Genomic DNA, 17,198 nt, shown 5'->3' with positions numbered 1-17,198 from the left:
TGCGTTAAATTCTACCCAGTTCGGTCAGCTGGTAATCATCATCTCAATGGTATGCAAGGCCAATCCCGCCCTCTAAAGCAGCCATGAACCTTGGGTGAATGAATCATTATTGGTAACCACTTGCAGGCTTTTAAGAAGGCTTCAAAAATTAAACTGCTTCTGGACCAAGATAATAAAAAATACATTTTATGAGATTTTCAATGTGTTATTTTAATCAATAAAAACAATATACCCTAATAATTATAGTTAATACCTTGTTGAATTTTACAGTAATTAAAACTGTATCACTACAAGTCTATTTTCAGCTGTTTTGATTGGCTTCACTTTCACACTTGTTCATGTGACGGATTGTTTTTGACAGTCAAATTTAGGAGTAAACACTGCCCAATTGTGCTTATTCATGACAGATTTTTTTTGTTGCTGATATGCAAGTTCAAACTAAATTTGGCCAAAAGCACTTTACATAATGGTTGCATTTTTTCACCCACACTGGAATCACCAACCTTGAATTTCTGAACCCTTGGAATAACGGAAACAGAATGACTTATTTGCCATTCTCTCCTGCTACAGAATAACGTAATAAATTGGAATAGGTTCCAAAGATAGAAATAATTCTGATTTCATTTTTCTCTCAGTCAGTTGGAGTCAAGTTCGACAAAACCTTTTAAAATGAAGCAGCTAATTGAAGAATATTCCCTCACACACTGACGTTGAATATGCTCTCCATGTATCTGACTTTTATTGTTACTCGTGTGTCTCAGGAATGTAGGCATGGTACACATGCTCAGATGGCACAATCCAAATTCAGGGTTTTGGGAGAGGCTTTCATGGTTAAAGCAAACATTTTAAGAGATACAAAAATATCAGTCATGGATTGAAAATGGAAAAACAAAAAAGGATAAATGAGAGAGAGCTTAAATCACAAAATAGCAAAGCTGACATGTGGCCAATCAAACAGTCCTATTAAAATGTTACGTTCAGCTGTAACAGTCACTGATACAATTTAAATCAAGTGCCCGGCTCAAGAGTAGATTTAATAATGGAGCAGAAATATTTCAATTACATTAATTCTATTTTCATTTTTATTATATTTTCCAGATCACAGAAATAGATTACACAGGCACACTATCCTTTATCCCGACATTTAAAATCTGGAAAGCTGCAAAATCTGGCAAGTGGGGAGAGAGACGGCAGCACGAGTCGGGTGGGGGCAGGGGGAGGGAAAGACGGTAGAGTGACTGGAAGGGGGTGGGAGTGGATACGGCAACATAATTCGGGTAGGTTTAAATCTGGCTTTCCGAAATCCGGAAAAACCCAAAATTCGGAACACACTGTCCCCAAAGGGTTCCGGATAAAGGATCAGGTACAAGTATAATGTCATAATTTCTATGACAACTATTTTATATGTTCACTTTGTAAATTAAAACCTTTAACGGTTCTGATCAAATTGTTATCCAAACTATTTTTCCTAAAGGGAGAACCTCTCGGGGATGCAGTTTAACCTATCCTCTCAGAAATGTTAAAGCTTGCTTTAGAACTGCTTTACCTCAAAGCCTCACAATATCTGTAGAGAAACCTCATCACATAGTGAGGTTGCAAACTGCATTTTATTTTGTAAAGCACCTGCAGCCTGAACTTTAGTACTGTGGATTACCCAACATTAATAAAAATACTTGGGCAGGTGAGTGGCAGGGATGGGAAGGTTCTAATTTAGGCCACATCACACGATTTCCTTAAATCAACCAGGAGGTATTCACGTATAGTAACCACTTACATATATTCTCTAAACCAGAAACGTAGGATTCCGATAGAGCAGTCAGTTCTTTGAAGGCATGAACAAAGAGAGGCAATGGAGTGCCATAGTCAATGAATGTGAAGGATTTAGCCACCATCATCTGTACCCATGTTTGCAGAAATTTGCAAATTCAAAGGATAACAAAAATGTCAAAGCATTTTTTGTTGCTGAAATTACACAACAAACAAAGGAATAATTCAGTACCTGACTATTTTAAAATTGGAGCTCTGCAGTTTTTCCAACAAGTATCAAGATATCACCATATCAAGAAGAATTATTAATTTCTTTAAACAATTCCACTCTTGGTTTAATCAACTGCAATTCCTAATTGTTGTGGCTTCCTTCACTGTCACTGTCAGAGTATGCCCCCAGCAGGCTCAAGGATGAATTGCTAGTGGCTTGGACTCCTTGCACTGGTAAGGCTTCTGACGAAGGCAGCGTCACAGAATTCTGCTGCTCTATGAAAAAAAATTGAGACAATGGTACGTTAAAATACTTTGATAGCTTACACAGCATTTCATTGAAGTATGAACGTTGAGGACACTGCCTCACAATGGAAGCCAACATCATAAAAGACCCCCATCGCCCTAGTCACAACATCTATTTTCCTGCTACCTTCAAGGAAAGAATGCAGAAGCCTGAACTCCAGCGCTGCGAGTTCAAGATCAGAATTTTGAACCTTCCTGTACTGCCTTAACCCTACCCATAAACCAAAAAAATCTGTCTGCACTGTTAAAATATCCCATTTTCCTGTACTAACAGCAACTGTAAATATTTATCTATCTTTTTAAATTTATATCTTTACCTGCCTTGGCATGTCGCAGCCATTTTATTTACACCATTGCACAGCAAGCAAAAAGTTCAGTGCATCTGTATGTTGTTTTTGTATCTATGAAAGTAAACTCTCAACTCACCTCCTTTTAAATCTCTGCCAAGCTTGACTTTCTCACTAATTGTTCAGAAATCTCTGACAAATCCCTCACCAACAGCTAAACATAACTTCAACTGCATTTTAACGCAATGTCAACAGAACTGTTCAGGTGCTTTCTAGTGAAATGTTAAATTAAATACAATGGTGTCATATGAACACTCTACTAATTGTTAGGTCTGCTTTGTTCATGAATGAGTGAGACAAACACCAGACTGAGTCGAAATCAGGGTTCTTTGTTCTTTATTACCGGATTGTAACACTTGCGACTAAACATGTTAGTCGGAGAATGCATTCTGCCGTTATCAGCAAAATGATGATTTTTTATACCCTTGGATACGTGCTTAGAACATCATCATATCATTACTTGTCCAATGACTAAAACTGTTGCTATCCTTTCCCTGCTAGCTTCCTGCCTCTCAATCCATCAATGTCTCTCTTATCTTGTAAGTACAAGGATGCATTCACATCTTGTTACAGCCCTGCACAGGGTAACTCCTTACACATTCCCATCTCATGATGTTTTACCTAACAGGAGTACAAGGACACCTCCCCTTCTTGTTACAGCCCTGCACAGGGTAACTCCTTACACATTCCCATCTCATGATGTTTTACCTTACAATACTGCCTTAAAAAAAAAATGGCCATACAAGTGATCTTGCTACATAAAGTGAAACCTTAACTAATAATGGTTATTTCAAAATAGCATTAAAAAGTGCTTTAGTATCTCCTTGAAATGTGGTATCAACTAAAATACAAAATCACCTCCTTGTAAGAGATGAATATTTCCTTCCGATTCTTGGGGGTTAATTTTAAGACACACAGCATGGTAATAGGACCTTCCAGCCACAAGCTCGTGCCACTCAATTACATACAGCTAATTGACCTATAACCCCTGTACGTCTTTAAGGGTGGGTGGAAACCGGAGTACCCAGATGAAACCCAGGCAGATACAAGGAGAACATACAAATTCCTCACAGGCAAGGCCGGATTCGAACCAAGCTTGGTGGCGCTGTAATAATGCTGCACTAACCATGCCACCCACTAATTTAAGGTTGCAGTTTGTGACATGCTCTCTTGTGGTACTGGAATATTTTACCATAAGGTGTTGTACCATGATTGAATTTGGTCCTTATTCCCATATTCATATAGACTAGCATATTCCTTAATTGCCTCCGAATTCACTGGCATCAAGATAGATGCTGCCACTCCAGCTGAGATCAGAGCATACATGTGGGAAAAATGCTCAACAAAGTGGAAAACAAACTCCATTTCTCCAGTCTTTATTTGCAAGGTGACAGCAACTTTTACAAAATGAATGATTTTAAAATGACCTAGAAAACAAAAAGATACTGGATGCTAGAAACCCAAAATTAAAATGTTGGGAACGTTCTGCTGGTCAATCAGCCATCAAGGAGAGAGAAACTTACCAATACTGACAAAGGGCCTTTAACCTGAAATGTTAACTTGTTTCTTTACTTTCATTAGATTCTATCTGCCTGCTGAGCATTTCCAGCATCTTCCAATGAAAACAGAACTTGCACTTCATATAGCACTTCACACAAAGTTTTAAAAAGAATTACAGTCATCCAAATATGTTTAGTGTCTCTTCTTATTCAGTGCCTTGGGATAGAGGTTGACTTGGTTCCATTCCATTCTGAGGAATGGAAGATGCCCATGTGTAAATTGTTATAAAGTGGAGTGGTCACTGCACACCAGTTATCACCAAGGCTGACAGCGATGTCTTGGTCCACTGATGGAAAGCAGAATTAATTTGATCACAGGTACGGTGGCATAAATGTCACAGGAGAGAAAATACTGGAAGTAATTAAAAAGGTTGCTTTTCTTTACATATCCCAAGAGGGCCAACAACATTCATCAAAATCTTGAGCAAAAATCATCGGAGTCTAATTAAACACATGACCTAGTTATCCCACTTAATAAAATGTTAAAATTAAAACAGACAGGATTGTGATTCATTAAAATATTGGGTGCATTTTTGAGGTTCTGATGGATATACTTTTTTGAATATTTTATTTTTGATTTTCAAATACTCAAATCCAAAAAATGATCCACTTCACTGATCTCAAGTATTCCACAACTGGCACAGTTGTTGTATTCACTTTATCCAAAAGGGGTAGAATTCTATCTGTGCACCAATGAGCTGCAGATAGGGCTGCCACAACCTAACAAATGTGCCATAATTGTATGCAATTTTCTCCAGGGGAATACAACTCTGCATTTACATATTCCATCATATAATATTTAGTTGGGAGTTGGACTTCCACCTGATGGACATACTTAAAGATGAACCCATTGTGCCCTGTGAAATCAACATTTTTTAAACTAATAACACACAAAACTCTTCAATTAAAAAGGAATAAACAGAACTGATTTCCTTTATTTAAGGCTCAACACTCACCAAAGCTCTTCGGGCAAACATTTGGAATATTCATTCCCTTCCCCACCTTTGTTGAATCTGCTTTTAGGCATTGTTTTTTCTTCACCACCAACCCAGAGAAATTAATCTTTCCACTGAGCTTTCCCACACTTCTCTCCCAACTCTCCTGTTTCAGTTTCTTGTCCTGATGATCAGGATTCTGTGCAAAGGGAAACAGGTTAATGTAAAACACAGACTGGCACGTACAAATCAAATACAGATTGTTAATAATGGCAACCCATCTGTTCATCAAGTGATACTGATAAACACTTCTGTTTCTCCACAGCTAGATCATTCATCTTATGCATCTCAATTATTTCTGCCCATTAAAAGTTTACATGTGGACATCATGATTCATAAGAGGACAGTCAGCCTGTTGGTTCATTGCTTTTGCTACCAAAACATATCTTTCCATAGCTAATGATTAGCATAGCAGTTAGTGCAATGCTATGACGCTGTAAGGAGTTTGTAGGTTCTCCCAGGTTCTGCATGGGTTTCCTCTGGGTGCTCTAGTTTCCTCGCATCATTCAAAACGTACAAGGGTTGTAGGTCAATTGGATGGTATGGCTCATGGGCCGGAAGGGCCTGTTACCTTGCTGTATGAATGTCTAAATACACCACAGTCATATTCTGGCAGCTGAGATTATTAGCTGGCATTCGGGTAAAATTTCTTGCTTAAAAGTTGCTCTTAGAGATTAATTAGCTGCTACAAATTTTCCCATACTGTAAGAAAGTGGCAAAAATTCAAAGACAAGGCTCTTGACTCTTGGTATAGCAGAAAAACTGGAATTTTCATTTGTTACTCAAGTCCTGTTATCATTTACAGTATAGAAAGAAATTCTTGAGAGCAGTGAAGAGGATATTGTGTTGGATGTTGTTGAGGGAGATGACTTGACAGAAGCTGGCCGCAGTGACCAGGTCGCTGACATGGTGGTACAAAAGGTAAGGAGAAATGCAGTGGTCATTGGGAACTCCATTGTCAAGAGGTTCTGTGAGCCAGATAGGTATACCCGCATGGTGTGCTGCCTCCCTGGTGCAAAGGTATGGGATATCTCAAATCGGGTCCAGAGTATTCTAAAAGGAGAGGGCAAGCAGCCTGATGTCTTGGTACATGTGGGTACCAATGACATAGATGAAAAGAGGGAGGAGGTACTGCAAAAGGATTACAGCGAGCTAGGACAGAAGCTAAGAAACAGGTCCGCCAGGGTGGTGATCTCTGGATTGCTACCTGTGCCAAGTGTTACTGAGGATAAAAATGGAAGGTTAAGACAAATGAACGTGTGGGTGGGGGGCTGGTGCAAAAGACAGGGTTTTGGCTTCTTGGACCATTGGGATCTCTTTTGGGGAAGGCATGACCTTTACAAGAAGGATGGGTTACACCTAAACCCAAAAGGGGTCAATATATTGGCAGCTAGGTTTGGTACAAGCTGTCGGATGCGGTTTAAACTTATTTGGCAGGGGGATGGGAACCTGTATGATAGGGCAAAGGACAGGAAAGATAAAATAGGAAAAGTTAGGTTAGGCAGTGAAAGTAAAAAAATCAGAAAGAGCAAGGAGGGTGAAAAAATCAAATCTGAAGGCTTTATATCTTAATGCAAGAAGCATTTGGAACAAGGTAGACGAACTGACTGTGGAAATTGACACAAACAAATACGATTTGATTGCGATTACAGAAACATGGCTGCAAGGTGGGCAAGCCTGGGAACAACATCCCAGGATATACAATATTTAGGAGGGATCGGCAAGAAAGAAAAGGGGGTGGGGTAGCATTGATGGTGAGAGAAGGGACCGACACAATTGACAGGAAGGATATTAACTCGAAAGATGCGGAATCTATATGGGTAGAACTGAGGAATAGCAAGGGGCGGAAAACGTTAGTGGGGGTGGTATATAGGCCTCCAAATAGTAATATAGAGGTGAGGGAAGGCATAAAAAGAGAAATTAGAGAAGTGTGCAATAAGGGAACAGCTGTCATCATGGGAGACTTTAATTTACACATAGATTGGACTAGCCAAATTAGTAAAAATACTGAGGAGGAGGAATTCCTTGAATGCTTATGGGACGGTTATCTAGACCAATATGTTGAGGAACCAACTCGGGAGCAGGCGATTTTAGACTGGGTATTATGCAATGAAAAGGGGCTAATCAACAATCTTGTTGTATGAGGCCCTTTGGGTAGGAGCGATCACAATATGATCGAATTCTCACTCGACATGGAGAGTGAAGAAATTAAAACTGAGACTAAGGTCCTGAATTTAAATAAAGGGAATTATGATGGTTTGAGACGGGAGTTGAGTAAGATTGATTGGGTGGTGTTTATGGGGGGGTTGACAGTGAATAAACAATGGAAAGCATTCACAAATCTAATGGAAGAATTGCAGAAATAGTTTGGCATAAAAATAAACCAAAAAAGGTGACTCAACCGTGGATAACAAGGGAAATTAGAGACAGCATTAAGTCCAAAGGGATATCAATGGGCCAAAAAAAGTACCAAATCCGAAGACTGGGAACAGTTCAAGATGCAGCAAAGGAGGACAAAGGGATTAATCAAGAGGGCAAAAATAAATTATGAAAGTAAGCTTGCGGCAAACATAAAAACCAACTGCAAAAGCTTTTATAGATATGTCAAGAGGAAAAGATTGGTGAAATCTAGAGTAGGTCCCTTGCAGTCAGAATCAGGGGAATATATAATAGGGAATAAGTAAATGGCAGACCAATTAAATTCTTACTTTAGTCCTGTTTTCACAAGAGAGGATACAAATAACTTCCCAAGGATGTTGGGAAACATAGAGACTAAATGCAAGGGAGGAGCTGAAAGAAATCAGTATCTCTAAGGACATGGTCTTGGGAAAATTGAAGGGATTGAAGGCCGATAAATCCCAAGGGCCTGATAATCTATATCCTAGGGTACTTAAAGAAGTGGACATTCAGATAGCAGATGCTTTAAGAATTATTTTCCAGAACTCCATAGAATCAGGATCAGTACCCATGGATTGGAGGGTAGCTAATGTTACCCCTCTATTTAAAAAAGGGGGGGGGGTAGAGAAAAAGCAGGGAATTATAAGCCGGTGAGCCTTACATCAGTAGTGGGCAAAATGATGGAATCCATTATTAAGGATGTAACAGCGGAGCATATGACTAGCAGAGAAGGGATCAGACAGAGTCAACATGGATTTACAAAAGGTAAATCGTGCTTGACAAATCCATTGGAATTCTTTGAGATGGTGACAGGTAAAATAGATGGGGGAGAGCCAGTGGTGTACCTGGACTTCCAAAAGGCCTTCGATAAGGTCCCGCATAAACGATTGGCTTCCAAAATCAAGGCTCATGGGATTGGGGGCAAGGTATTGATGTGGATTGAGAACTGGTTGGCAGATAGAAGAGAGTTGGGATAAATGGCTTGTTTTCTGAGTACCAGTGGGGTGCCACAGGGATCTGTACTGAGACCCCAGCTGTTCACAATTTACATAAATGATTGGATGTAATATCTCCAAATTTGCAGATGACACTAAGCTAGGAGGGGTTGTGTGCACTGAAGAGGGGATCAGGAAGCTCCAGTATGATTTGGATAAATTGGGGGACTGGGCAGATACATGGCAAATGCACTACAATGTGGATAAATGTGAGATTATCCACTTTGGTAATTCAAACCGGAGGGCAGATTACTATTTGAATGGTAATAGATTGGGAGATGGGGAAGTGCAGAGAGACCTAGGGGTACTTGTACACCAGTCACTGAAGGCGAGCATGCAGGTACAGCAGGCGGTTAAAAAGGCAAATGGTATGTTGGCCTTCATATCAAGAGGGTTTGAGTATAGGAACAAGGATACCTTACTGCAGCTGTACAGGGCCTTGGTGAGACCCCACCTGGAGTATTGTGTCCAGTTTTGGTTGCCTTATCTGAGGAAGGATGTTCTTACAATGGAGGGAGTGCAAAGGCGATTCACCAGGATGATCCCTGGAATGGCAGGAATGACTTATGAAGAAAGATTGCGCAATTTGGGATTGTACTCGCTGGAGTTTAGAGATTGATAGGGGATCTCATAGAGACATATAAAATTCTGGCAGGACTGGACAGAATGGATGCGAAAGGGATGTTTCCAATGGTGGGGGAGTCCAGAACCCGGGGGGTATGGTTCAAGGATAATAGGCAAACCATTTAGGACCGAGATGAGGAGGAATTTCTTTACCCAGAGTGTGGTGAATCTGTGGAATTCATTGCCACAGAGGGCAGTAGAGGCAGGTTCATTGAATATATTTAAGAGGGAATTAGATATATTTCTTCAGTATAAGGGAATTAGGGGTTACGGAGAGAAGGCGGGGACGGGGTACTGAACTTTTCGATCAGCCATGATCTCATTGAATGGCTGAGCAGGGCCGAATGACCTACTCCTGCTCTATGTTTCTATGAAGGCAGCACATTCCTGAGGGCAGAGGACCTCAATCATTTGTGTGAAGGCCACAGAAATGGGGTGTTAATTCTTAAAAGATGACAGGAATACAAAAGGTAAACTTTTTTTATGAGCATCCCATACACGGTAATCAAGAAAAGCATAGAACAGGGTGCAGAGGTACAGAGAAGGATCAGTTCGATCAGCACAAAGGCATCATAATTCTACTCATGCGAGATTCATTCAGAAGTCTGATAATAACGAGAAAGAAGCGGTCCTTGAATGTAGAAGTGCCGTGATAGCACACTCATTAATCTGCTTTCCAACAGGAGGAGGGTGGAGAGTGTGTGGCTGGGGTGGGATGAGCCTTTTAATATGTTGTCCGCTATTCCCAGGCAGCAGGAAGTATAATGGAGTTTATGGAGGGAAGGGGGTTGGTTGTGTGATAGTCTAAGCTTTCACAACTTTCTGCAGTTTCTAGCAGTCTTGGGCAGAGCAGATCATTTTCTTTCAAGCAACTCCGTTTGTCAATAGTCAGATTATGCAAGGACTGAATGATTAGGGAAAAGAAATGATGAACTCTTAAATCTTTAGACCTGCCAGGTCACCTATCAGGCTGCCAGAGGCCCTGCATCATGTGTGCCAGACTTCTAATTCTTCCCCAAATTCAGTCTCTCAACAATTGTGCATCTGTAGAAATCGCTGATGGACGGAGGTAACATGCCAAACTCCCTCAAGCTTCTGAGGAAGCAAAGGCACTCGAGTGCTTTCTTGGTCATCGTGTCGATGTGGGTGGATCAGGACAGCACACTAGAGATGATGGCTTCCTAGGTTAAAAGTTGTCTCCTATTGCCACCTCAGTGCCACTGAAGAAGACAGGGGAATGACTCCACCCCTCCTCTGAAACTCTTTGTCCAACTCTTGCTGTAATTGAGGGAGAAGGGAAATCTGTGCTGGGCGTTACAGAAAAAAAGATCAAATTGGGGAATACATGAATCCCTCATATACAATCATGAAATTGGAAAGATCTCTCTGTGGGGCGACAGAAACAGGAAGACAGTGCTTTCTGATTGAATGGATTTCCTGAAATATATTTGTTTTATAACAATACATGGAGCCCATTGCTTAATTTTCAAGAACTCAAATTAAAATCAATCTCTTACCTCATTGAGGATATCCGTTGGCTTGCCTGGCATACGTGGCTTGTGTTTACAATGTGGTTTATGCAAGTCCTCGTCTGAGTCAGAATCTTCTAGAATTCTCTTTGTCTGTGCGCTTTCTAGCATGGACCTTGCAGGATAGAAACAAGTGTGTTTAAAAAAACAAAATTTGGACAAACTCTCCACAGGGAAAAGGTGAGCAGTGTTAGCCCGATCCCTCTTCTTAATTCATGGAAGCCATCCTTTAGCAAAATGATGTGCCATTGAGCAGTTAAAAAATTAAGATACAATGAGACACATTTATAATGTTCATTTTCTCCTGAACACTACATATTTTATTATTAGAGTATTAGAAGAGTGTGGATGAAGCAAATGGGAGCAGGAATCAAATTAGGGAGAGTGGTGAAAACAAAGAATAAAGTAGAATTGGAACTTATCGTCATGAACGTATGCCACAAAATTTGTTGCTTTTCGGCAGAATTACAGGTGCAAAATTACTATAAATTACATTTTTAAAAATGAATAAAATAGCGCAAGAGAAAAAAAGTGAGATAGTTGTCTGTGGTTCATTGTCCATTCAGGAATCTGATGACTGTGGGGAAGAAGCTGTTTTGGTTCTATTGGGTGTTAGTCTTCAGGCTCCTGTACCTCCTCCTTGATGGTAGCAGTGAGAAGAGGGCATGGCCTGGGTGGTGGGGATCCTGGAGGATAGAGGCTGCTTTTTTGAGACATCGCCTCTTGTAGATGTCCTTAATGGCGTGACGACTACTGTCATTTTGCTTGGTCTTAGGGCTTCCAAACCAGGAAATATACCAAGGTACACGATCCTTTATCTGGACACCCAAGATCCGGAAAGCTCCAAAATCCAGCAAGTGGGGACCGGCGGCCGGGGGACCAGCGGCCATTGGGGGAGACTGCCGGGCGACTGGAAGGGGGTGGGGGTGGATAGGCAGCACAATTTGGGTGGGCTTTCCGAAATCCTGAAAAATCCAAAATTCGGAACACACTGTCCCTCAAGGGTTCCGGATAAAGGATCGTGTACCTGTAATCACAAAATATGTCATGTTGGGGAAAGAAATGTCAAACTTGTTCTTAATAATATCATCTTGACATTTAACTACTCAATTGCAAATTATTCTTCTACTGAATGGTTTCTAATAAATACACTGAAAAGTGGTACCTCATACTGGGATGAGTAATCCGGATTAGTTAGAACAAGAGAAGTACAATGTGACACACACGCTAATCAGTAGGAGAGGTAACATTTTTGATATTTAACTAAAGGGTATTTACATCAACTTGGAAAAGCGTTTTAAGCAAAATTTCTTCATGTGATCAAAATCATTCTGTTACAGATATAGGGATCCAGGTAAACAACAAATTAAATAGTCTCCACAAGAAGATAGTACATTATTTAGTGAAAGGTGAAGAAAAAATATTTATTTGAAGTAAAAAAAAGAAAACAATCGACTGTGACCCTTTCCTTTTCTCTTTGGATCACTGGGGCTTGATTTTGTTTGCAGACGGAAAAGATAACCTTGATTTATTTCCCTCAAGTCTCGTTCAAGCTTTGGCACAGATTTAAACCAAAATACACCCACTGCCGCTAATAATTTGGTAACCAAGATGGTATTTAATCACAGAAGGTTGCGGCACGGGGTCCACGTGGGCACATTTGCTCGATGCAAATGTCCTCTCTGGTCTTCTTCCCACAGTAATGCTATATATTTTTTCTTTATTTATTCAGTTCCTTTTTAAATACCATGCCAGCATCTGCCACCACTATCCCCACAACAGTGCATTCCAGAGCTATAAACATAATTTTTTTATTGTTTTGCCAGTCAAACATGCCAAATTGTTTAGCTTTTATCTCTTCCATCGAGTTTCAGTTTGAACCTTCTGTCCAGATCCTTCATAATTTTAAATACCGACATAACATCTCTTCTATATCTCTTCTGTTCCAAAAACAACCCCAACTTACTAAGTCTATCCAGATAACTAGAGTTCCCCCATCCCATAAATCAGGGGTGGCCAAACTCGCTTCACATAAGCGCCGCACACCATAAACTTCAGATGTTTGAGAGCCGAGGCAATCACGCGATTGCAAGCCACACCCACTAACACAATCGTTAGCCTCTTTCAGGTGGCCACAATACTTAAATGTAAAGCCACTTAAAATACCCGAATGTGGCTTTTGGGAGGCCACCTGAAAACGGAGATTATTCATCCTACCTTGGGAAGGTATATTCTCCGCTTCCGAGCGCTTCCCCCTTGGCACCTGAAAGCAGCAGCCAGTGACCCAACTTCCCGCGCCTGACAGCCCCCCCCTCCTCGCTGCCCAGCGACCCAACTCCCCGCTACTTGACAGCCCCCCGGCGCAGGTCTACGCTGTACATGGTACATTTTTGTTGGGGAAAGCATTTTCCAATCCTTGTCTTGCAAATCATCCATTTGCAAAATGCTGATACACTGCAGATAGTGAAGAAGCACTGTTTCAAAGGGAGCAATTTTGCAAAAGATTTTTTTCTATCGAGTCTACACATCAAGCTTTCCCCCTAGCCACCTGAAAGCAGCAAGGCAAACTGGCTAGCAGCTTTCAGGTGCCTAGCAGCGGGCAGGCTGTTGAGAGTCAGCTGGCAACCTGCTGACACCTACTCTCCCCATTGGCCGCACATTACATGTCAAAGAGCCGCATGTGGCTCATGAGCTGTGGTTTGGCCACCCCTGCCATAAATCATTTACTTAAACCTCATTTGCCAGCTGATATCGCCTCCAACTGTGCATCTTGGCGCCTCACAGTTCGGCGGGCAGCAACCTCCTTTGAAGAAGACCACAGAGCCCACCTCACTGAGGAAAAACCCAACACCCAACCCCAACCAACCAATTTTCCCTTGCAACTGCTGCAACCGTGCCTGCCTGTCCCGCATCGGACTTGTCAGTCACCAACGAGCCTGCAGCAGACGTGGACATACCCCTCCATGAATCTTCGTCCGCGAAGCCAAGACAAAGAAAGAAAAGATATGCCAGTGGTTCTCAACCTTTGTTTTCCACTCACCTACCACCTGAAGTAATCCCTTATTAACCATGGAGCTGAGTGGAAAAAAAAATTGAGGACCACTGTCATATGCAAACTCCCCATAAACCCTTTACATTTTCCTGAATTGGACAGAAGACTCCCAGCTGGGGCCAGTCTACTACATTACAAAGATTCATTGAAACTTACTTACTCTTGTACTCTATGTCTACAGGTTTCAAGCCCAAGCACCCATATCCCTTTTTAACTACTTTTCTCAACAATACCCTACTACTTACACTTATTTACTTTTGGATCTCTATTTTTGCACCACTTTTAAAATTTGCCTTGCCTGATTCTTCCATTAAAATATAACAATTTTATCCAAGCAAAATTGTAACCCCCCCGCCCCCCACATACACAACCATTCCATCAATCTGACCGTATGTGCTTAAAACCCATTTCTTTCTTCAACAATACAGTACGTTTCCAAGTAACACTTGCAAACAATGTAAATTTGGAAAGTATACTGTATACATCAAAGTCCTAGTGATAAATATATATATAAAAAGTAGGAGTGCTGGTATCAACCCCCAGGGAATTTCATTGTCCACTTCCCTCGTGCATGAAAATTGCGAAAGGTTTCTTGTTATTCAATTTTATATTCATGCTACTACTTTCCCCTTTATTCAAGGATCGTCTCTCCTGGTGACAGTCTGATGCTGTGAGGCTTTATCACACACCATTTGGGAATCTATTTTTAAACATCTGTTTGTTCATCAAAAAATATCAAGTTTGCTGGACATGATTCATGCTGACTTTCCATAATTAATCTACCGTTGTCACTGCTCCGTATTTTCACATCTCTATAGTTTGGTCTGCAGACTGGCTCCTCCATATATTTCCATATAATATAATGGCAGCTCAATTCTCTAAACTTGTGGTTTTCAAACTGCTCCCCCTAAACTCAGATTCCACCTTAAGCAATCCCTATGCCACAAGTGCTCTGTAATTAATCAGGGATTGCTTAAGGTGGGATGTGAGTGGGAAGGGAAGGTTGAGAAACACTGCTCTAGACCTAATTGTTTCTGAAATATTTTGCTTGAGAAAAATTGTCAATGGCTCATTTCATTTGGAGTTCTGAAACCGTGCACATAACGAGTCAATTAGTTAAGTAATTCCTGACACTTATACCATAGGGATTGTTTAAGGTGGAATGCGAGTTTGGTGAGGGGGGGGGGGGTGGAGTTTGAAAATCATTACTCTAGATAAATTAATTACTTTCTTTGAGGTTTAATGCTCATAAGCCATCAAATACAGAGAAATTATCAATTCCTGTTTTGAGAGCTGACCTACTTCATCTCTCGCTCATCGTCGTCATCCTGTTGTCGTTTCAGATCCTCTTCATACTTTTGATACTCCTGTAACATGCTCTCGAAGTCCACGTTGGCCTGACGCTGGTTCAACTCCTTCAGCTCCTGCAGGTTTTCCAAGACCTCCATTTCCATCTTAGAGTCTTTTGTCCTGTTTTCTAGAACCTTCAATAATGACAACATCAGGAAATTCATGAGGACTTAGAATTATTAAGATCCAGCAAAACAGTTGAAAGAAAGTTTAAACCAATCCTGCACACTACGCAATGACTTCTACTGGACATTTCCACTTGGTATTAAATAAATTACTCAGTGTTACTCACTCAATGCTGATTTTTTTTTCACCAGGATGACCGAAAATCAAATATGAAGAACCTTGGACCCTTGTATTAAAATAAAAGATCCTTATATTTTGACACCATAAATTATGCTTATAAATTATCCATGAAACAAAATGTACTTTTAAGACAATTGTAGAAAAGCAACAATATAAATGAGTCAGATTGTGTTAACAACTCCAGTTAGATAATTATTAGAGCAATGTTTAGTGCTGAGACATTGCTTCTCAGGGAAGGGATGTGATACTGGTTCACCAGAATGATACTGAATGAAATAACTATACATTGGGGGGCTCTTTGACTACCTCATCTTCCCTGGAGTACACAATTCTGTTTGGAGCGTTACAATTAAAGATGGGATAAGGCAGTTAGAGAGAGAGAAAACCCATCCCTTTCAGAGAGAGACTAGAAAAAGTAGTGTATCCACAATATTAAAACCAGGTTATTTCAGAAAGTCTTAGTGGAAATCCATAACGTTCACCTTAAAAAGGTTGGGTCAACTGAAAATGTACATGTAAAATTTCATTTCAAGCCAGTTTGCTAAATTAAGTCAAAATACAGGTCAGCCATAATCTACCCAAAAGACAACCAGTTTTTGGATGGCCTACTTGTTTTCTGAACATATTTGGTACAGCTTGAATCAAACCTGCATTTTCAATAGACACATGGCCTTTGGTCATGAGTATGTTTACCTTTGCTCTTCATTTCTCAAACCCCCTTTTTAAAAAAGAACTTCACCATTAAAACTAAAACCTTCATATGGTGTCTGAATTGTTTCAAAGTTTGCTGAATATGGCATAGCCTTTATAGTGATTTCCTTTCCAAATCTTTATCCAAGATAAGCTTGAAGTTCAAAAAGATCTGCTCAACAAGAATAGTAGAGTATGTAATTCAGGGTGGGGTAGATGGGCACTCATGGGCTATAGGAAGGCCTGAAAGGCAGGGTGATCTGCTTCTGTGTTGTAAATAATTTGCAATACCTTCATTGGGTTGTTCAGTTCTTCCTCTTCCCGTTCTTTCTGTATTTGTTTCTCCTGTTCCTCCAGCAGTTTCTCTGCTTGAAAGTTCCGAGTTGCTCCATGCTCCACCACATAATCAGTTTTCTCAGGATCAGTCTACAAAAGTAGAAGTATGGCAGCGATCAAAACACATGTCAAACAAAGTACATGGGTGAGAAGTCACAAAATTTCCCACGAATCATTATACCTTGCTACAAACACAGAAAACACTAGAAACTCTGCAGGTAAAGCAGCATCTGTGAAAAGAGAAACAGCTGATATTTCAAGTCCAAACAGGATCAGGGGTCATCAACTGAATCTAATGCTCCGGTTGTGGTGGTCTCTACATTGGAGAGACTGGGCGACCGCAATAGCAGGGATCTCCCAACAGGGCAAGCCATTTCAAATCCCCGTCCCATTCCCTTGCAGACATTTCTGTCCTAGGTCCCACAAACTGCCAGACCACGACAACAACCACAAAATTGGAGGAACGACGCATATTCCGCCTGGGAACCATCCAACCTGATGACATAGACCTCCGGTTTTCCATTAACTCTCTCCCCTTCACCCCATCTATCCCCATTTCTCCTTTCCTCTAGCACCTTCTCTTTCCTTTTCCCTCTGCCTCCTTTCCCCCAGATGTGCATTTACAGAGCCTCCCCATTTCATGATCATTTCTCACCTGCCCAACTTACAATGTCCAATTATCATCTTTCATCCGTTGGTCTATGCTTCCCCCCCCCCCCCCCCCCCACCGCCACC

General features: G+C 40.9%; 1 protein-coding gene across 3 annotated transcripts in view; it reads right to left on the bottom strand.

Annotated features, from left to right (window-relative positions):
* Positions 1-710: 710 nt before the first annotated feature.
* The window catches only part of yju2 (YJU2 splicing factor homolog), a 112,972-nt gene continuing 96,484 nt past the window's right edge, over positions 711-17,198 (bottom strand). For all 3 annotated transcript variants that reach the window (XM_069928812.1, XM_069928813.1, XM_069928814.1), the window contains 5 exons: positions 16,419-16,553; positions 15,084-15,265; positions 10,718-10,844; positions 5,146-5,323; positions 711-2,253 (listed from right to left, as the gene is read on the bottom strand). In XM_069928812.1, the coding sequence (XP_069784913.1) occupies positions 2,120-2,253; positions 5,146-5,323; positions 10,718-10,844; positions 15,084-15,265; positions 16,419-16,553 (756 nt within the window). In that variant the 3' untranslated portion in view covers positions 711-2,119. The remainder of the gene's footprint in view (positions 2,254-5,145; positions 5,324-10,717; positions 10,845-15,083; positions 15,266-16,418; positions 16,554-17,198) is intronic.

This window comes from Narcine bancroftii, chromosome 3 (assembly GCF_036971445.1).
Source record: "Narcine bancroftii isolate sNarBan1 chromosome 3, sNarBan1.hap1, whole genome shotgun sequence".
Lineage (NCBI taxonomy): Eukaryota > Metazoa > Chordata > Chondrichthyes > Torpediniformes > Narcinidae > Narcine > Narcine bancroftii.
Note: the sequence above shows the minus strand (reverse complement) of the source record. Positions and strands in the feature narration are given on the sequence as shown.